This window comes from Squalius cephalus (genome assembly GCF_949319135.1).
Source record: "Squalius cephalus genome assembly, chromosome: 9".
Classification (NCBI taxonomy): Eukaryota; Metazoa; Chordata; class Actinopteri; order Cypriniformes; family Leuciscidae; genus Squalius; species Squalius cephalus.
In genome coordinates this window covers 41,229,774-41,252,950 of record NC_137130.1, presented here as the reverse complement: position 1 = coordinate 41,252,950, position 23,177 = coordinate 41,229,774, and the positions used below count along the sequence as shown (strand labels likewise).

At 43.3% G+C, this 23,177-nt stretch overlaps 1 protein-coding gene across 1 annotated transcript in view; it reads left to right on the top strand.

The window, feature by feature from the left end:
• The window catches only part of LOC307164955 (tripartite motif-containing protein 16-like), a 44,080-nt gene that overhangs the window by 11,097 nt on the left and 9,806 nt on the right, over positions 1-23,177 (top strand). The window contains exons 2-3 of the mRNA XM_079882191.1: positions 1,919-2,014; positions 2,102-2,335. Of these exons, the coding sequence (XP_079738317.1) occupies positions 1,919-2,014; positions 2,102-2,335 (330 nt within the window). The remainder of the gene's footprint in view (positions 1-1,918; positions 2,015-2,101; positions 2,336-23,177) is intronic.

Genomic DNA, 23,177 nt, shown 5'->3' with positions numbered 1-23,177 from the left:
GTCTCTGGATGTTGTGGGGCTGTCTTGGCTGACACGCCTCTGCAGCATCGCGTGGCGGTCGGGGACAGTACCTTTGGACTGGCAGACCGGGGTGGTGGTCCCTCTTTTTAAAAAGGGGGACCGGAGGGTGTGCTCCAACTATAGGGGGATCACACTTCTCAGCCTCCCTGGGAAAGTCTATTCCAGGGTACTGGAGAGGAGAATCCGGCCGATGGTAGAACCTCGGATTCAGGAGGAACAGTGTGGATTTTGTCCCGGTCGTGGAACACTGGACCAGCTCTATACCCTCTACAGGGTGCTGGAGGGTTCATGGGAGTTTGCCCAACCAATCCACATGTGCTTTGTGGATTTGGAGAAGGCATTCGACTGTGTCCCTCGCAGCATCTTGTGGAGGGTGCTCTGAGGAGTATGGGGTTCGGGGCACTTTGCTACCCGGTCCCTGTATGACCGGAGCAGGAGCTTGGTTCGCATTGCCGGCAGTAAGTCAGACTTGTTCCCGGTGCATGTTGGACTCCGGCAGGGCTGCCCTTTGTCGCCGGTTCTGTTCATAATTTTTATGGAGAGAATTTCTAGGCGCAGCCAGGGGCCGGAGGGGGTCAGGTTTGGGGACCACACGATTTCATCTCTGCTCTTTGCGGATGATGTTGTCGTGCTGGCCCCATCAGACCAGGACCTTCAGCATGCACTGGGACGGTTTGCAGCCGAGTGTGAAGCGGCTGGGATGAGAATCAGCACCTCCAAATCCGAGGCCATGGTTCTCAGTCGGAAAAGGGTGGTTTGCCCGCTTCAGGTTGGTGGAGAGTTCCTGCCTCAAGTGGAGGAGTTCAAGTATATTGGGGTCTTGTTCCCGAGTGAGGGAAGGATGGAACGGGAGATTGACAGACGGATCGGTGCAGCTTCTGCAGTAATGTGGTCGCTGTACCGGTCTGTCATGGTGAAGAAGGAGCTGAGCCGCAAGGTGAAGCTCTCGATTTACCGGTCAATCTACGTTCCTACCCTCACCTATGGTCATGAGCTGTGGGTCATGACCGAAAGGACAAGATCCCGGATACAGGCGGCCGAAATGAGCTTTCTCCGCAGGGTGGCTGGGCGATCCCTTAGAGATAGGGTGAGAAGCTCAGCCACTCGGGAGGTGCTCAGAGTAGAGCCGCTGCTCCTCCACATCGAGAGGGGCCAGCTGAGGTGGCTCGGGCATCTTTTTCGGATGCCTCCTGGACGCCTTCCCGGGAAGGTGTTCCGGGCATGTCCTACCGGCCTGGGAACGCCTCGGTGTCCCCCCGGAAGAGCTGGAGGAAGTGTCTAGGGAGAGGGAAGTCTGGGCATCCCTGCTTAGACTGCTGCCCCCGCGACCCGGCCCCGGATAAGCGGAAGAAAATGGATGGATGGATGGATGGATGGATAAAGTAGAACTGAAAGTACATTCATTAGAACAGGGGTTTTCAAAGTCTAAGACAGTGGGCCTCCCTTTTGACACAACTTCCATCAAGCATCAAGACCTGCAGTGTTAGAATAATGACAATTTAACTTTTTTAATTTATTAATTTAAACTAATTATTAGGTTATAATTTTACCACTCTCCACACACACACACACACACTTTGAAAACCCCTGCATTAGAAGATTATTAGTTAAAACATTTCAAAATGAACCTGCAGACTATTTTTCCAGTCATGAATTTTGTCATTGAGGATTTCTATGAAATATTGCGCAAAAATCTCATCTCGTCTCGTAAACCCAATCTCGTGTCTCGTGAGATAAGTGTCTCGTCACACCCCTAGTGGTAACTGATCAATCATCCCTTCAGGAGTTTGAACCTCCAGCCATTGGTTATTAATTCTACTGTTACTGGATTCAACTCTTCACATGATGATATAGTGACAGTATAAAGTGCCATCTGTGTTATTGGTTTGTGCTGCAGAATCAGCTGAAGGAGACGCAGAGATCGTTCCAGCAGAGGATCCAGCAGAGAGAGAAAGATCTTCAGCAGCTGAGAGAGGCTGTAGAGGCTCATAAGGTGAGTCTGGAGAAGAAGAGAAGTTTGAGAAGTCTCAGTCAGGACTCACTGAAGCTCACTGTGTGATTGTGATGTGTGTCCTAACAGCGCTCTGCACACACAGCAGTGGAGGACAGTGAGAGGATCTTCACTGAGCTCATCCGCTCCATTGAGAGAAGCCGCTCTGAGGCGACACAGCGGATCAGAGATCAGGAAAAGACTGCAGTGAGTCGAGCTGAAGAACGACTGGAGCGACTGGAGCAGGAGATCAATGATCTGAGGAGGAGAGACGCTGAGCTGGAGCAGCTTTCACACACACAGGATCACATACATTTCCTGCAGGTAACAGAGATCCAGAAGAACAGGATCATTGTGGACTTGAGCAAGAGACTCTCAGAGAAACATTTCATGAGAGCAGAATGAGCCGCTGACTTAAGTGTTGATCTGTGTGTTCGGTTATTATATAATCATCAGTCAGACTCTCATCTGATCATCTTCACTCACATTTAAACTTTTTTACCTCATTTTTCCTTCTGATTTCTTATATAATGGTGAAATCAGTGAACTTCATGGTAGCAATTTGAGAAATGTTCATCAAAGTTGGATCAGATGATCTTCAAACTTGACAGAATTGACCGTATTTTCATAATTGTTTGCCTTTAACACGTTGATGAATTTGACCATGAAGACCCTAAACATGAAGTCTGTATATTAGCAATGCTTCAACATACTGAAACCACACAAAACCTGACTTTGGGATCGTGTCCTAAGAGTCCTTGTGGATTTCAGTGTCACTAACTGCTCAAAAGTTATAAATAATGTTCAATCTCCTCATAGATTTTGAACTGCTTTTCCTGAGCGAATCTACTCAAGTCTACAATGAGACCAGGGCCATTTCTGAACATTTTGCTCCTTCCCAAAACGTACACACTCAACTTAAATAGCAACGTTTCTAAGCATTGATATGGTACTTTTACAAATTATATAAATAAGTTGTTTCTTAACATTGAAATGATGCCCAACTGATGCATATTCATTCTTTTTTTTTGCTCTCATATTGGTTGTTGTCATGAAATGGCAGGACACAGACAGGTAGAATGCTCACAAAGGTTTATTAACCCTCTGAGGTCGGCAATTTGCTGGATTTTCTTCACATAGTAGTACAATAAACTTAAATTTCTCCGTCATTTATGGTCATACAGAAAAAAGAAATATGAAAAAAAGAATCTGTGATATTTCTACTTTTGTATGTGTCCACTTACAATCGAATCAAAACATTGTGCTTTTGTAAAATAAAGAAAATAAACAGGGTGTGCTTTCTGCCTCTCCGTCACGGTGAACTTTTTTTTCTTGAGCACGTCTATAAACTGAAACAAAACTCAGCGAATACTTGTCACACATTTATGAGCCATATACCTTTATAAACATTTAAGTGTGTACTTTTAAATGATCGGATTCAAACTGAAAACAAATATTCTCTGTTTAAGTAATTTGTATAAAACCAACAAGATGTCCAGCTTCTCACGAGCTTGCTAATTATTTTTTATTTGACCACGCCCACGCGCACAAAAGACATTCACATGCAAATCTCCACATGGAACGCGAACGCGCTCATTACCTCAAAAACAAAGCACCAACAAACTTCACAAGTCTCTGCTTTTCGTCAAGTTTGAAAGACGTGCCGTGAGCCAGTGTTGTGTACTCGAGACTCGGACTCGGTCTCGGACTCGGTCTCGAGACCATATTTTAATGGTCTCGGTCTTGTCGTTGACTCGTGTGCATTTTGACTCGGAATTGACTCGTACTCGAACATATTAGGACTCGGACTTATTCCCGAGTCCACTCGAGTCCCATTCAAAATATTTCATGATTGTTACTGTATGTTAATATTTCTTTAAATTGTTGTTTGATTGAAACGTCCAATGATTGCTGACTTTCTTGTGCGCAAACTGCGCATGACTTGAGACTAACGTTCGCGCCACGCAAATGCAGCAGGAGCCTGGTCAGATGTGATGTGGAGCCTCTAGCTCAACTATGTATTGAAAATGTCTGCCTTATCATCCATAATTCAGTTTGCATATAAGAGCCACACAGAATTCGTGTGCAGTAGGACGCGCGACTGAGTCGAATTCGCGTCCACTGCGCCGCGCTAAACGCCCCGGACGCGCGTAAACGCTGTTATTTCTTGATATTTCTTGATAACAGTCCGCTGCGAAGTATAATAACACACCGTTGCCATGAAAAACAGAGCGTTGCTATGGACGCAGTTGGAAGCAATGTAATAGTTTTTAAATCAATAAGCTCCTTTTTAAATCAATATTTTGTGTCAAATTATTGATTTATTTGGTAGGTAGCCATGTAATAAGCGGGATAATGTATAGCGAGGCGGTTGTTATGAATACAACCCCTTCAGGCTGATTCAGGCTGATTTCACCTCGCTATACATTATCCCTTACATATTTCTCTCTATTATTTGTATTGTAATGTGGACAAGAGCACTTACTGATTGTAATAATTGTAAGTAATAATTGTAATAAAATGACCTTTACACACCACCTACTATGTGGCCTTTTTACCATTACAGTGTACATGATTCCATGGTATATTTGATTTACTGTTTGAGTATGGTGCCAATTTTATTGTTACCACCAAATATTTTACATATTCTTGAAGATATCTTTAGGTCTGGTTTTTTAGACCCAACCTTAGGTTATCCAACCTCTCTGGTCTCGGTCTCGACTCGACTCGGACTCGACTCTCTTTGGTCTCGGTCTCGACTCGGACTCGACTCTCTTTGGTCTCGGTCTCGACTCGGACTCGGACTCGGACTCGACTCTCTTTGGTCTCGGTCTCGACTCGGACTCGACCCTCTCTGGTCTCGGTCTCGACTCGGACTCGACCCTCTCTGGTCTCGGTCTCGACTCGGACTCGAGTGAGCTGGTCTCGACTACAACACTGCCGTGAGCTTACATTGGAATTACCTCAGAAGAAGAAGAACGCGATTTGAAGACAACAAAGATGTAAGGTAAGAAATTCTTAATTATTAGTTCATGTTATTGTTGCATAAACTTCACATTGCAGTTGCAGACTGATCTCATGAAATGGCGTATGTATGACACGCCAATTCGTATTTCCATTTTTGGCGTGCTATCAACACGCATAATCGCTTTTCAGCGTGTTTATCAACGCCGTTGACTTAACGTTACATTACTGTATATATAAATATATGACCTACCCCAACCCCAACCCCGTCCCTAAACCTACCCGTCACTGGGGTCAATACCATTTATGAGTCTTCCCCTACCATCCTAGGAAAAAAAATATCGCTCCCCAGATGTAGATATACATTTTGCTTCGTTTCGCTCTGACATTTAACAGCGTACACATACACGCGGAATCACTCAGACATTTACGGCGTTAGGGTGACCACCCGTCCCGCGTAGCGCGTGCGCGCACAGCGTTTGAAGCCCAATTCATGCGTCCCGCAAATTGAGACCGTGTCACGCATAATCTATGCTTGCTCAAAAAAAAGTTGGTCGCTCTATATCCTCGAGCCCCAAGCAAACAAACAAACATTACTTGACATTTCAGCACGCTATTGTTGCCACACCCACCCCTCAGTTGAACTGCTGACTAGGTTGTTGTCAACTTTTTCGTTGTTGTCATGACAACGCACGCACGCGCATACCAGACACACTGGGAAGGGACTTTTAGATGCGCGCTTTCCAATTCGAAAAATTTGAGAAAGAGACTGAGTCTGAGAGGCACCGCCATCATCAATTAAAAAGAGAAGGTGTGGGTAAAAGAAAGACTGGGAAAATGAATATTTGTGGCTGAAAGGTGTTGAGGGGGATACCGAGAGGGCTTTTTGTGACCTTTGCAAAACGTCTTTCTCAATCGGACATGGAGGGGAATACGATGTCAATCGTATATTTTTTTTTAATACTTTTTTTTACTGTTCCTGCGGTGTTGAGCAACTACAATTCCTTTTAATCCTATAATTTTATATTATAATTTATTTAAACTGAATAAATTGTAATGAAAAATAAATAAAATTAAATAGTAAATCTTAAGTGGAAGTACATCTGTCAATTCATTGAATGTTCAAAATATTATGAATCTTTATTTAGAAAAAAAATACACATTGGTTGGCCTATTCATGAGCATACATCAGCAATTACTCATGTTTAGGGGAATAGGGCATTATTAATATACCATGTAAGGTGGTATGTGCTAGAAATGGGTAAACCACTATCAGTGAGTCTGCGCGTGGGGTGGGGGCCCCACCCCACGGCACCGCCGCGCCAGGCAGTGTCCCACATTGTCCCTCAGACACATACCCCTTGTCCCCCCTTGGGCTTATTAGCAGGTGGTCACCCTATACGGCGTAGACATACACGCGGAAGATGACGCCGTGGACATACACGCGGATAGCTCAAAATGCATATAGATAACACGCCACTTGACTTGAAAGTGGCGTGTATGTTTACGCAAAGTCATGATGTCATGTTGGCAGTTGAACTGTTGCTAGATATATGGTGAATATTATAATATTTGGACCCGTGTTTACTGTTACTGTGTTTGTGGATATCTGCTCAAACGTAGAAATGTATAATATGGTAACCATAATGTTTAATATTTTGGAGCGAGCTCTGGTTTTGAATGTATCGCGATCGCGTTTGAAACGATCACGTTTGTAAAGCAAAACGCACCAAACAAAGGCTTCATGTTTTTACTATTATCTCATTTCATATCATCATAACGAATGGAAACATTTGAAGTAACATATGATAATCAATATATTTTTCTCTAGCGTAGTTGTTACTAAAATCTTTTGGAAGATTTATATGCTGCTATAGGTTATTGTTATTATTATTTTATGCAGCACTGCGCATAGCCTATGCTTACAAGGCACAACAAACCTGGTGTTCATTATATTATATATTGTTGGAAACGTGTGTGTGTGTGTGTGTGTGTGTGTGTGTGTGTGTGTGTGTATTTTGTGAATTTTAAAAAGCAATTTTAACCAGAAAAATCTAAAATGTATTCCCAATAAATTTTAGAACTATATTCCCTATAGTTTCTCTTGATATCAGTATGTTCACTTTTTTTTTCTTTCAGGGACCAGATGCCACTGAGTCCTGCTGACTTCAACATTCACATGAGTCTCTGTATATGAACATGGTAAAGTGAAAATCAAACACCTTGGAAATGAAAGGTATGTACAATGTTTTTAGGAATGGCACAAAGGTCTCTGTGTTTAGTTCAGTGTGTTAAATAGCGTGCTTTTTTGTCATTTGTTGTGTATATTTGGATTATGTTGTGTTGTAAATAAATCCAAACAATCATAAAGCCATTTTTTTTTAAATCTCCTCATTCTTTGTGCAAGGTTGCTCAGAATGATAGGGCCTGATAGCTCCTAAAATAGGGCCATTAGGGAGTGTCTTTGTCTTTCTCAGGTGTGAAAAGCTTACATATTAATGAGGTGATCACACCCCTTTCGCATAAAGCTTTATCACACAAAACACGTCTTAGAAATTTTAAATCAATATATTGTCTTCTCTGAATGAGAAGTCAGGATGATTTTCACATAGTTTGAGCAAATATTGTAGGCTACGTGATACAATTTTCAAAAGTCTTGTGAAGAAATAATCAGTAGGAGTTTCATGACCTTATTTCACTGACAATTTTTATTTTTTTTTACAAACCATGCATAAATGTCATTATCTCAAAACTACAAACTTTTACATACATGCTGTTGATATATTATTGTAGCAGAGTTTGTGCTGAATACAGTGTAATCAGACTTTAGCCATGAAAATGTCACAAGTAACAGAAATAAGCACAAATGTCAGAGCATGTCAGAACACCTCCAGGACCCAGAAAACACCTCAGACCCCAGAGGGTTAAAGAGCACTGGATCGACAATGACAGGTAAATAGCAGAATTGCAGATAGGTTGAATACTGATGGTAGTGGGAAGTCTGACAGAGTCTCTTATCTGAACACAGGAATGAATGATGAACCGGAGAGACTGGATGAGGATCTGACGAAGGACAGGGAAGTAGACAGGTTGGTAGAGTTCGGTAAGGTTGCGGGTAGAGAGTCAGGTAAGTCGGTGTAGTATCGACGAGACTGGACAGTGAACTGATGGAAGTGCTGAACATAAGTAGTGGTGAGATGATGAGTGCAGAGTGCAAACAGGTGGTGAAGGCAGGTGCAGACAATCAGAACTCAGGGGATAGTGAATGAGTGGGCGGAGTGAGGATGTCTGGTGCTGACAAGGGTGTATCCGTGACAGTACCCCCCCTCATCGGCCTGCTCCTGATGGCGGAAATGTCAGACGACGGGGACGACCACGGCCTCTCGGTGCTGGACGGTTGGGATGAGCAGCATGAAAGTCTTGCAGGAGAGCTGGGTCTAGAATGTCGTCGCGATGAACCCAGCACCTTTCTTCTGGGCCAAAGCCCTCCCAGTCGACCAGGTATTCCAGGTGGCCCCGTCATCGAGAGTCAAGGATGTCTTTGACTTGATAGATGTTGTCTTCTGATGGATCCACGGGAGGAGGAGGAGGTACGTCGTCAGCACCAGATCCTGGGGAAGAAGGAACCAGAGAAATAGTGTACGGTTTAAGGAGTGAAACATGAAAAGAAGGTGAAATGCGATACTGTGCAGGGAGTGATAACCGGTAGGTGACTTCGTTTATCTGCCTCTGTATTGCAAACGGACCAATGTATCTGGGACTCAGCTTGCAACAGGGCTGTCGGAGACGGATGTCCTTGGTAGAGAGCCAGACCATTTGACCAGGTTGGTAGGTGGGATGCGCAGATCTTCGAGTGTCGGCTTGATCCTTGTGTCTCTGAACAGCCCTCTGCAGATGGATGTGTGCTGAGTCCCAGACCCTCTCGCTCTCTTGGAACCAGTGATTGACTGCTGGGACATCAGAAGGCTCATCTGACCTGGGAAACAGGGGCGGTTGATAGCCGAGTATGCACTGAAATGGGCCCAAGGTAGGTATCGGCTCCAGCAGTCCTGTAGGTCGTGACAATATGACCGCAGGTACCTCCCGATTTCCTGAATCTTCCTTTCAGTTTGGCCATTGGACTGGGGATGATATCCCGACGTAAGACTCACAGTAACAGCAAGGAGATTGAAGGACTTCCAGACACGAAAAATGAATTGAGGTCCTCAAACTGAAACTATGTCTTTGGGAATCCTGAAATGTCTGAAGATTTGATTGAAGAGGGTTTCAGCGGTCTCGAAGGCTGTGGGTAAACCAGGCAGAGAAATCAGCTTACAGGCTTTAGAGAAACGATCAACAACCACCAAAACACATGTGTGGGAGTCAGAGGAGGGAAGATCGGTAATGAAGTCCACCCTGAGGTGTGACCAAGGGCTGGTGGGTATTGGGAGTGGAACCAGTTTGCCTTCAGGAAGACTTCGAGGGACTTTGGTCAGACTGGGCAGCTTCTCACGTATCGGGAGGTATCCTGGGTCATATTGGGCCACCAGTAGCGTTGTTGCAAGAGCGAGAGGGTTTGTTGGCTGCCTGGGTGCCCAGAGCCCAGAGATGTGTGTACTGAGTCCATGAGGGACAGACACAATCGAGATGGTACATAGGTCCGTCCCTCAGGACCTCCCGGCGGAGCAGGTTCGGCTTGAGTGGTTTTGCCGATATGGTCATCCAGGCTCCACAAAATGGGACTGACTATTACAGCTGGAGAGAGGATAGGTTCCGGATTCGAAGAGGTGGATTCTGGTTGATGCAACCCGAGAGAGGGAATCAGCCTTGATGTTCTTGTCACCTGGTCGATAGGAGACTGAAGTTGAATCGAGTGAAAAAAAAGTGACCAGCAGGCTTGACGGGTGTTGAGTCGCTTAGCATCTCGGAGGTACTCCAGGTTACGATGATCGGTGATGACTTCAAATGGATATTTTGCTCCCTCCAGACAGTGTCTCCATTCTTCCAAGGCCAGTCTGATAGCCAGCAATTCCCGGTTACCAATGTCATAATTCTGCTCCGCCGGGGACAGTTTTTTGGAGAAGGCACATGGATGGAGTTTGGGAGGCTTCCCCATGGATGGAGTTTGGGAGTCTTCCCCTGCCGCTGCGAAAGAACCGCTCCTACCCCGTGGCATAAGCATCTACCTCAAAGAGAAATGGAAGATCTGGATCAGCATGACTGAGGGTAGGAGCGGAGCAGAAGGAATCTTTGAGCTTTTGAAAGGCATTGGTGGCTTCAGTGGTCCAGGACAGAGACTTGGCCCCTTTCTTTAACAGAGAGGTGATGGGTGCGCTGATTTTGCTGAAACCTTGAATAAACCTTCTGTAGAAATTGGCGAATCCCAGGAAATGTTGAAGCTCTTTGACGTTCGTAGGTAGGGGCCAGTTGGAAACGGCTTCCACCTTCCTCTGGTCCATGGAGATTCCGTGTTGATTAATCACATACCCCAGGAATTGGATGGATTCTTGATGGTTCACATTTCTCCAGTTTGAGGAACAGCTGATGATCTCGTAGCCGTTGAAGAACCATCTTCACATGGCGGATGTGTTCAGACAGACTGGACGAGTAGATGAGTATGTCATCGATGTAGACGATGAACCACTGAAGGTAATCTCTGAAAATCTCGTTCATGAAACCTTGAAAGACGGCAGGAGCGTTGGACAATCCGAAGGGCATAACTCTGTACTCATAGTGCCCAGCAGGGGTGATGAACGCCGTCTTCCACTCATCCCCCTTACGGATACGTATTAGGTTGTATGCACTGCGGAGGTCTAATTTAGAGAAGATCCGTGCATCACGTAGTTGCTCCAAGGTGGCTGGAACCAGAGGAAGGGGGTACCGAAACTTGACAGTAGAAGCGTTGAGGGTCCGATAATCAATACAGGGGCGCAAGCCTCCATCCTTTTTGCTTACAAAGAAAAAACTGGAAGCAGCATGGGACGTGGAAGGTTGGATGTATTCCTGACGAAGAGCCTCCTCGATGTACTCCTCCATGGCCTTCTGTTCTGGGATGGACAGCGGGTAGATCTTACCGCGAGGAGGAGTCGCCCCAGGCAGCAGGTCGATCGCACAGTCCCATGGCCGATGAGGTGGAAGTTTAGTAGCCAGATGTTTACTAAATACATCCTGGAACGCCCGGTAGTAGATTGGGATCTCAGGTTTGGTGTTAGTGGCTGGACTATCGATGGTAGTTGAACTGATAGACAGATTGGAAACCAAAGTAGATGAAGAAGAGCAAACCTTCTTGACAGGATGTAGACAATGAGAAAAACTGTTTTCTCCCCACTGATGAACTTCTCCAGTGAACCAGCAAATATCTGGGGAATGAAATTCCAGCCACGGGCGTCCTAGGATGATGTCGGCCATTGAGCCCTCCAGTACCAGAAAGGATAAATCCTCTTCATGCAAGCATCCGATTTTGACGGATAGGATGGGACTGCAGTACCGGACGTTACCACGACCAAGCTGTTTTCCCAGGATTGATTGTACGTGCAAAGGTTGATTTATGGATTTCCGGCGAGCTTGAAGTGTAGAGAGAGAGAGATGAACTTGCCAGCAGAGCCGGAATTGATCAACGCTTTTTTTTTTTCGCTGGAAAAGATCGTCGTAGATATGTAAGGCAGACTGGAGTATATTTCATGGATGAAATGGGGAAGGGAAGATCAACTGTACTCACCGCAGGTCGTGGTGGACGAATGGGACATGCGATGAGAAGATGATCAGCGGTTCCACAGTAAAGACAGAGATTGAGAATGCAACGTTGCTGTTCTGTTGAAGTTAGATGGGTTGAATCCACTTCCATGGGTTCTGGTACTGGAGGGTTGACTGTCGATATTGGGCGAGGAGGAGGCAGTGCAGGGTTATCATATAAGCAGGCAGTGCGACACTAGGCTGCTCGAATGGAGCGTTGAATGAGACCTTCCACTCCTATATTGTCGTCGTATATAGCCAGTTGTAAACAAATGTCTCGATTGAGACCCTGACGATAGGCGGTAATCAAGGCCGTCTCATTCCATCCACTGTTAGCTGCCAGAGTGCGAAACTGCAATGCATATTCTGAAACAGAAGCATTTCCTTGCCGCATACGAAATAACTGATCGTGAATAGACAGAGCATTAGGAGTTTGAGCAAAAACGTCTCAGAAATGACCAATGAAATTCGTAAGAGACTGAGTGACAGTACCATTTGAAGTCCATAGTGCTCAAGCCCAGAGAAGTGCGCGTCCTGTGAGAAGAGAGATGATAAAAGAAATTTTCGCTTTTTCCGTGGGAAACTGTGAAGCTTGCATTTCCAAATACAGTTCGCACTGAAGCAAAAAAACGCTGCACTCCCCCTACTCGCCAGAGTAAGTCGCTGGTCGGGCCATGGGACTGACAGAGGCAGATGAAGAAGAATTGGTGACTGGTGGATGAAGAGCTTGACGAATTTCATGTAAAACAACGTTTAGAGGAATCTGAGGCGAAGCTTCTTCATCAATATGATCCGTGGGCTCTTGCATGTTGGTCCGGTCTTCTGTCATGAAATGGCAGGGCACAGACAGGTAGAATGCACACAAAGGTTTATTAAAGAGCACTGGATCGACAATGACAGGTAAATAGCAGAATTGCAGATAGGTTGAATACTGATGGTAGTGGGAAGTCTGACAGAGTCTCTTATCTGACCACAGGAATGAATGATGAACCGGAGAGACTGGATGAGGATCTGACGAAGGACAGGGAAGTAGACAGGCTGGTAGAGTTCGGTAAGGTTGAGGGTAGAGAGTCAGGTAAGTCGGTGTAGTATCAACAAGACCAGACAGTGAAATGATGGAAGTGCTGAACATAAGTAGTGGTGAGATGATGAGTGCAGAGTGCAAACAGGTGGTGAAGGCAGGTGCAGACAATCAGAACTCAGGGGATAGTGAACGAGTGGGCGGAGTGAGGATGTCTGGTGCCGACAAGGGTGTATCTGTGACAGTTGTAGGAACAACATTAGCGTTCGGTGGTTCAGCGTAGTTTGTTAGCAATGAAAGTTTCACAGGTTCCAGTTCACAGTATCCAAACCTAAACTCATTTATAGTAAATTGATTTCCCAGTTTATTTTCTATAGAGATTTCTAGTTGATCATTTCTCTCTCCTCATCATTCGCTGCCCGATCACTTATAAAAAACCTCGCTCTTTCACATTTCAAAGAAAATAAAAATAACAGGAAAAAATCACATATTAATGCCTTTTCATCACACAAATATGAATTTAGCAAACTTTGCCCTTTAATTCTGTGAATAAAACAAAGGTTTTAATGACATTCCCAGTATATTAAACTTGTTTAGAGTTCAATTTACACAATATAATACAGCTAAGATGGAGATTCATGCATCTGATCAGGATAATTATATGATTATTGTAACGAGGTTCAGATATTGTATTGTAAGGAAGGAAGAAGACAGGGGTCGGCGTGACTGAAACACTCACTTTATTACAAACTCAAAATAAACAAAATAAACAAAAGAGGCGCACGTAGCGCATTCACCGTGCCGCGCACAGCAATAACAACGAGAAACAAATAACAATCACAACTTCATTCAAACACAGCGTACAGGTGAGGTTCCAGTCCAACTCTCTCTCTCATCTCCTCCCGCATGCTGGCTTATATCCGGTCTCTCCACGCCAATCACTGCAATCAGACACAGGTGTTCATCATTTTGCACTTGACCTACTTACTCACCGATCGGCCCCCTCCTTTCTCTCCTGCTACAGACTTCGCAAAACCACGCCCCCCTCGCCACAATTATTTAAAATATTTAATGTGAGAGAGATGTTGGTATATTACTGACCTCTAGATTTTATTTCCACATGTGAATTTTCATGATTCCTGGACAAATGTGGGTTTTTTTGTGCTTTATTTCACTGTTGCTGTTATTAAATTTTTTAATATATCATTTCAAAACACTGTTTGGATTTATGATCGCAGCATTTCTAATAAAATGATGTATTTCTCAAGCTAATATTGAGCTTAAATTGATTTCCTAGGAAGTTCAAATGTAGTGTGTAGAGACCTGGACAAATGTCTTGGGTTTCTAAAGGTATAACTGTCGTTTTTTTATTGAAAAGAGAATTTCATTATTTGTATTTGGATCTGAAATGATGCACACATACGCAAACAAAGTGTTGATGGACTTTTTTTATTTATTTTTATTTTTATGTTTTATTTTTGAGATGTTTATAAAAGTTATTTTTCCAATGTGTGTGTGTGTAAGGGAAAACAAATCATAAATGGCTGCATTTTATGTTTTCTGAGAGCGTCGCTCTGGACGATGAGAACTGTGTACTTTGACCTCTGAAGTTCAAGGTGCAGGGGGTGGGGGAGAAAGACGAAAAATAAAAAAAACGGGTTTTCCTGCTGCGCACACGGACATTTTCACTGGCAAATCGGTGACAAAAGTTTGCGCGAGAATGGTGTGAACAGGGAAAGTATCACAAATTAGTTTGCAGCTTGCAGCACGGGGAAAAAAAAAAGGAACATTGCAAGAGAGTTCGGTGAGACACGGTGCATTTTCCTTTTTCGCTTGAGTCATGGAGGAGATCTAGCACGAGGATCCCACGTGAGAGAACCTGTGTGTTTTCTTTATCATCACGTTGATTTGTTTTGTTAGTTTTAGATTGTGAAATAACCCGGAAGAATATTCCCGTGTTTATTTTCTCAAGTTCAGTGTTGCAGTTTGAGTTATACTAAGTTGTGTAATTCTTTTGAAATCCGGAAGAATATACCCGTGTTTATTTGGTTAAGTTTGGGTAAAAGGATCGCAGTGGTCTATGTAGTTGAGAGTTCATGCAAAGTGTGTTTTATAGTCTTTGAACGGAGAGATCGTCGAAAACGGGAGATCTGTGTGGATTTTCGCGGATGCATCTAACCAGTTCGAGGGAGGAGTTAATCTAGATTAGGGCTGGGCGATATGGGCAAAAAAAAAAAAATCACGATCATTTTTTTTATATCAGTTGATATCAATAATTATCACGATAAAAGTCAAATCTTTATTTCCTTCAAGTTTAAAGGCAGATTTTTGCTCTTAAGTGAAAGTTGTAGAAACCAGAGCGTTAACAGTGGTTTTAAACTACTCTTTATTGTCAGAACATATCATGACAAACACTTGCCAAACAGGTGAACATTTCACAAATCTGAGGTAGAACATTCAAACATTTGTCATTTTTCCTTAACAAAATAAATATCTTTATTGGACAATTTCTTAGTTTCTGCATGTGCTAATTTTCTTTGGGGGAAAATGTAATATTCTGACTGTTTGAGTTTTATTAAACTTAACCATTGGTCATCCAGTATCATGCATTTAGATCATGATAACCACAGATAAAACCAGGCATAGCCTACAGCACCTCACTATCATGGCAAAATGTAACTTTATGGTTTCTATGGTATTTGTATGAAATACAGTAGCCTAAATACATTATTAAATACTGTAATTATATTCCATTAGTCCTTTAAGGGACTGTTTACACCTGGCCACTTCATGCGTTTTCTCAGATCGGATAGCTATCCGATCGTGAAAAGACCAGGTGTAAATGGCCTCCGAAACGCATTTGAGACGGATTTGAATCCGATCGCTCAAACCACTTCAGGAGGTGGTCTGGGCCGCATTCCAGACGAAACTGGACAAATGTAAATGCATCTGGTTGCTCAAACCACATACGTCAGCGCTTCTCTCCTCCCAAACGGAAGTACGTCACTCGCTTTAGCCGCGCCAGAAGCAGAAACAAACATGGATGATACTCAGGGATGGAGCAGCGGCGAAACTCGGACACTTATTTCTTTATGGAGCGACGAAAGCGTGCAGCATAAATTATCAAGAACTTATAGGAACAAAGCAATATATGAAGACTTATCGCAAAAAATGAGAGAACACGGTTACAGCCGAACCTGGCAACAGTGCCAAAGGAAAATAAAAAGTCTTAAAATAATTTACCGCAAAGCTAAAGATAATAATGGTAAAAGTGGACGGGCCAGAGTAACATGTCCATTTTATGAAGTGTTGGATCGGGTGTTAGGAGATAAGCCGTCTTTCGTACCTGGAGAAGGCGAGGTGCTGGATACGGCCAGTTTGGCAGAAGACAATGTCGACGTTGAAGGAGGTTTGTATGCTTGGTCTGTGCGTTCAAGTTTTCTAGCTAGTTAAAAATACAATAGTAATTTACAAAAGTCTAAACGTATGTGTATATAGTTCTGTAGTTACTTTTATGGGCCAAAAGTTTTTATATAGTGAATTATCATGACAACTAGTTAAAAAGGCTTATAAATGGGCCATTTTTATTTTATTTTCTGTTGTCATTTCTATCTATTGTTGTACACAGGTTTGATAAGTATTTAGTTGACTTAGTAGTAGGGGGTGGGTAGGAAATAATAATAGCTAGTCTGACGAAAATCAGTTAACTTTAACCCATACAAGTGATAATAGTAATTGTAGTAAATAAAAAAAGTGTCACTTTACCATATTAACCTGTTTAACTTTTTAACAGACGTGGATGGGACTGACTCAACCGATAGACCCTCTTCCGAAACCACTCCTGAACCCACTCCCATACCCACGTCAGAAGATGATGGTCAGGAGCGTGTTTTTGAGCGTGCCAAGAGAGATCAGGGTGCTGTAGGTAAGTGCTTTTAGGGAAAATTCTGTAAATGCTGAGATAAATATATAATATTTGTGTTCTGTGGAATTAGCATTTTTGGACACACTAAGTAAATAATGTAGGTTCTGTACTTTTCAAAGCAAACTTTTCTTCTTATTTATTTTAGTTAGGCATTTGATTTAATCTACTATTTTAAACTAACAATACATCAACTTGGTCTTTTTTTTAGGATCACGGAAAAGGAAGAAGACAAAACTAGAAGCCACAGTCGAATGCTTTGCAAAGGCCCTGTCCGATAATCTTTCAAGAGAGATGCAGTTTGCTATGCAAATGCAAGCAGCCCAGAATGAACACGAGGCAAGAATGTTTGGTATGATGATCCAAGCCATAACAAATACACACCCCATGCCACCCCAAGGCCCCCCGTAAAACATGCCATTTCCTGCACAAAATCCATACTTCCATCCTAGCCACACTAACTCACCTGGGCCCATGGCTCACAGTCCACAACCTTCGTACCTGCCACATACTCCCTCATCAAGCAGACACTATCCACTAGATGAAGACCAGGAAACCCATACATTCACTCCACTGTAATTCTTCCAGAGGCACAATTTCTTGTTTTTGAAAAACAAAGTTAAACATTTTTCACCAAGTTAACACACTTTTGGTAATACAAAAACAAATTCAAGTGGTTTTTGCCTGTTAAATGTATGTTATTGTGAGCCATAGACATTTCTGTTTACCTTTTGTACTCAATTTTGACCTCTTCAGTGGAGTTTAACCTTTCACACTTGAGCTTTTGGGTATTGTGTTACTATGCTCTTCATGTACAGTTTGAGTTATAAGATGTTTCTTGTTAAACACAACAAATCATTTTGCCTTTGGGTGTTGCACTTTATTTTCAAATATTGCATTTGTAAATTAATAAAGTCTGGTTTATGCTGCTATTTACTTAACTTGATACAGCCAGGTACATATGTCTTTTTTTTTTTGTTAAAAAATAAATAAAAGTTTTAAATGTCCACCATCTTCAGTTTGGTTTTTAACACTGACAAACATAACTTGGTAGAAAACAGAAAAACAAATGTTTAGAAATAGATGAGCTGCATCTTAATTTCAGTGAACAAGTTACAAATGGAAAAGTGATTGCTGCTACTGTTGTCCCTGCTCAGAGAAAAAACTGGTCAAAGCAATGCGAATTTTATGGGGTTGTGTTTCTTGGTGCCGCAGAACAGGTGCCATCTCCTGGGTCTCTTCTTGAGTGCCAGGCTCACTAACGCCCTGTAGCCACTCGTTGTCAAAATGTTCTCCATTCTGCTCGCACAGATTATGTAGAATGCAGCATGCTGTGACGACCACTGGCATTCTTTTCAGTTGAAGCTCAGACTGTTGAGGAGGCACCTCCACCGGCCCTTCAGCCTCCCGAACGCACACTCTACCGTCATTCGTGCTCTGCTTAGGCGGTAGTTAAAATGTTGCTGTTCCACAGTCAACTGGCCATGGTCACTGTAGGGCTTCATCAGCCAAGACATGAGCGGGTAGGCTGCGTCCCCCAGGACTGTGATTGGCACCTCAATGCCTCCAATGTTGCGTGTAAGCTGTATAAACAGAAATCAATTGCGATAACTTATTATTGTGGCATTGCTTGCATATTATATATATTAATTGCTTATGTTTTTCTCATTTGCAAGTAATTTGTCCATAAAATGAAGTATGGTGATAACAGAAATGTATATCTTGGTGTAATAAACACATACTACCTATATTTTTTATTACTAATAATGATACTAAAGGCTGCTTTTACAAATTCACACATTTTTCTCATCTTTACTGTAACATTTTTATAGACAACCTATGTTGATAGTTTTTCTGCTATTCTTAGGACAACAATGAAAGATCATGTTTTTACCTCTGGAAAAAGAGCACCTCTCTCTGCCAGGTCAAAGATCTCTGAATTGCGGAGAACTCTGGCATCATGAACACTGCCTGCCCAACCGAAATTGATATTGGTGAACCTAATGGAGATTGCTAATTAGACATTGACTGTATAAAAAAATACTATACATAAACTATACAAATATATAATATACTTAATGTAAAAAAAAAAAATATTATAAAATTGGGCCAAAGTGATTTATGTCCATGTAAGGACTTTGTACATTAGCAAACTTTGTAATAAATAAAAATGTTAATGGTTACTTACTGTGACTGATAATCTACAACAGCTTGCAGGATTATGGAACAATGTCCTTTGCGATTAAAATAGTCCTTGGCGTTGTTTTGTGGAGCCGTTATCGGGATGTGCGACCCGTCGATGGCACCTGCACATTGAGGGAAACCCCATCTTCTCTCAAACCCATCCCTAATGTCCAGGAGCCTCTGGCCTGTGGGCAATTGAATGCATTTCTGCATGCAGGACACGAGCGCACTGCATACTTCCCACACGCAGATGCATACTGTAGACCGGCTCAGCCCAAAGAGGTGAGAGATGGTGTTATACCCGCTGCCTGTAGCGAGATACCACAGGGCCACGGCGACGCGCTTATCGACCGGTATAGCCTGACGGAGATGAGTGTGCCTCCTCATTAAATAACTTTTCAGGCAGACACAAAGGTAATCGAATGTACGGCGCCCCATTCGAAAACTGGATTGCCAGTCTTGTTCAGAAAAAGAAGCCTGTACTATATTTTCCCACCAGTGTTGACTCCGAGCTTTCATCCAAGTATCTCGCTGGTTTTTAAAGTGTAGTACTGCCGACAGCGAAAATACTGCACATAGTAAGTGCTGCCTTTTGTTGCGTAAGCGTTGAAGCAAGTTTTTTCTTTTTCGTTTTGACTGCATTCGCAAACCCAAATAGTGCAAAATAACAGTGGATGCCATTTCAGTTCACCGGAAATGTTTATTTGCATTTTTCGCGGGAATTAGAAGATCGGATTCATATCCGTTTAGCTGAGACGCATTCATGTGGACAAGTGTAAATGGAACCGTTTGCACAAATCCGATAGCTATCCGATCAGAGAAAACGCATGAAGTGGCCAGGTGTAAACAGCCCCTAATACATTGTCTACATTGATAATATAATACAATTCAATATGTATATCCCACATTTCATGGTGCAGTTAATATTACTAGGCTAACGTTACAGTAAATCCATGGTAAATTATGGGAATTTGTAGACGGAAAAGCCTTCTGACTGTATCGTTGCGCACAGTGTTGCTCCTGTTTGTCAGCGCTGTTTCATCTGCCTTTAAACTGATTTAAATCACTGAGACATTTGTGTTCATCGCTGAATTCAAGCGCTTCTCAAAAGAGGAAAAGAGTACTGAGAAGAATAAATACGAATGTTTATTGATCTGCCATAAATTTGTGTGTTTTCCTGGGGAAAGAACTGATTTGTTAATTAGTTTTTTTTCTTTGAGGGATTTGTATTTTTTTATTCTAATGGTAAATACAGTAGTGTTGTTTATTATTACTTCCGCATAGAAAAACATAAATCTAACACTATCAGGTGAAGATCTGAGATCTGGGTTATAGTTGTCAATACTGTTACTGAAGGGAAATGTGCCTTTACCAGGGTAGTGGGTAAATTTGAAATCCCCTAGATAGATTCCTACCTTGTGAGCCACAAGATTCTACCCGGTGGGAGGGCTACATTTTGTGGGGGCTCGTCCGGGATCAGTCAGATTATTCAGATTGTGTTTCAGACACAGTGAACTTGTGTGTTCTAAAAAGAAAAAAAAATTTGTGTGTATACTGTGTTTCTTTAAGATTTCTGTGGAGAGAGCTTGAATGCTTAATAGTCATAACCTGTTTTCTGAGCACATACTGTTGAGGATTCGTGAACAAAATGGAGGTTATTGAGATTATTGATTGGTGCAGAGAGAAAGGTGTTGAGCTGGACAGAGTTATCATTCTGAGCAACGTACCTGCAGATTGTGAAGACAGAGTAGTTTATGAAGTGCTGGATGCTGCTCTGGGAATGAGGAAATGCAAAGTGCTTGATCTCCTCTTTGATAAGACTAAGTGACAGCAGTTTCTTCTGATTGAGACAGTCAGCAAGGTTTATGAGATGTCTATACCTGCGGAGCTGGGAGGACCTGAAGTTGGTACCTGGTACACGCAGGTTGTGCATGTCACAGCTGAAGCACCTAAACACAGTAGGGAAGATGAGTTCCAGACTAAGCTGATGTCTTTTCTTCAAGCGGAGGGAAAGTCGCTATCTGACATTCCAAGTTTGGCTTCCTCTACACCTGTGCTTGACACTAAGCTTGTTGATGCCATAAACTCCCTTGTTCAAACATGTCATGTGGCTTCATCTGAGGAGAGAGTGGGATATAGGAAGCTGCGTCCCTTCTCTGGTTTCATTCCCACTCCCCATGGAGAGGATGAGTATGAGGTCTGGGTGGAGCAGACTGCTCACATTCTGAAAGAGTGGCAATGTTCTGATAATGTTAAGAAGCAGAGACTAGTAGAGTGTCTCAGAGGTCCTGCAGCAGACATTGTAAGGTTCGAGAAGACTGGTAACCAATCTGCTACTTTCAGTGACTACCTCAGTGTGTTAGAGTCAGCGTTTGGCATCACTGAGGATGCAGCCGATTTGATGTTAAAATTTAGGAACACTTACCAGAGTGAGGGAGAGAAGCTCTCAGCCTACATAATGAGGTTGGATAGGATGCTACACCGTATGCTGAGGAAAAGAGGCATTGAGTTCCCTGCAATGAATCGTCTTCGAATACAGCAAATAGTTAGAGGTGCTCTTTCAAGTGACTTGGTGGCAATGCGTTTGAGGATGACCCATAAGCTGTGTGCCCCTCCTGCCTTCAATGAGCTAATGAAAGAGGTGCGAGAAGAAGAGAGTATGTTGAAACAGAGGAGCTCAGTGCATACAAATGTAGCTGTGTCTGGGGTGCCCCCTGCAAAGAATGAGTCATCTGGTAACACCAATCTGGCCAATTCAGAAGTAGAAATGCTGAAGAGGGAGATTAGGGGGTTGAAGAACGAGGTGTCTCGTTTGTCAGCTGCGGCTAAATAACCAGTGACTTATGATCATTCCGTTACACACAGTTTAGCTGCAATCTCAGAGAGTAAAATACCAACCAGACCAGTGAACAAGGCTAACATATTCTGTTATAGATGTGGAGAAGATGGGCATCCGAAACGTGACTGTACCAAGGAAGAGAATCTCAGGAAAGTAAAACCAGCGGCTTATCAGAATGAGACAGCCATCGGGAAACGCCTCCGGGGCTCAGTAGAGGAACGGCCTGAAGCTCCGGGGAAGACATGTTCCACAAAGTGCAAAAAAGTAGAGTAGAGGTACCATCTGGTTTTCTCACCTTAAGCCATTGAAACTGATTCCAGGAGAGAGTGTGAGGAACTTTGGAATTCTGAAGTACCCTGTTACCTCATCTGCTAAAGCCTTGTTGGTGGATCAGCCTGAGGAGTCCCGTTTTCCTGAGGAACTGCTAGTGAGAGCTAAGGTGCAGTCTGCTACTGCTGTCCAGTCAAAAAGAATTGGAGTCACTATTAGGAATGTCTCTTCTTGCCCAGTGACGATTAAGAGAGGAATGCCTATCGCCCATGTGTTTCCGGTTGACGTTGTGCCTATCGTCTCTAAGCCCAGAGAGTGTAGTGGTCAAACCAAACTGACCAAGGATTCATTTAATTTTGGCGATACACCTGTCTCTGAAGAATGGAGACAGTGGCTGGCCAAAAACATGTTGGAGAGAAAGGATGTTTTCTCCTGCGATGAATTTGATGTGGGATGTTCGAAGAGTACCCAACACCACATCAGACTGACAGAGGATAAGCCTTTTCGTGAGAGGTCACGGCGGCTTGCAACAGCCGACATCGAGGATGTTAGGCAGCACTTGGAGAAGCTGAAAGAGGCTGGAATTATTGCAGACTCCAGAAGCCCCTATGCTTCACCGATCGTCGTAGTCCGGAAAAAGAATGGGCAGATAAGGATGTGTGTCGCCATACAGAACGTTGAATCGTCGCACAATCCCTGACCAATACACCGTTCCACGCATTGAAGATGCTCTGGCCTGCTTAAATGGAAGTCAGTGGTTCAGTGTATTGGATCTGAGGAGTGGAAATTATCAGATCCCCCTGAGTGAAGACGACCAAGAAAAGACAGCTTTCATTTGCCCAGTGGGGTTTTACCAATTCCAGCGAATGCCACAATGGATTTGTGGAGCTCCCTCGACTTTCTAGCGAGTGATGGAAAAGACGGTGGGAGACATGAACCTGTTGGAAGTGTTGGTATACTTGGATGACCTCATTATCTTTGGACAGACTTTGGAGGAGCATGAGGAGAGGCTGCTCAAGGTGTTGGACCGCTTGCAGAGCGAAGGGTTGAAGTTGTCCCTGGACAAGTGCACCTTTTGTCAGACTTCTGTCAGCCATGTCGGTCACATCGTGTCTCAAGACGGTGTCTCGACTGATCCCTCCTAAATTGAAGCTGTCAAATCTTTGCCCAGACCCCAGAACGTGACAGAGCTACGATCCTTCTTAGGTTTCTGTGGGTACTACAGAAGGTTTGTAAAAGACTATTCTAAAGTGTC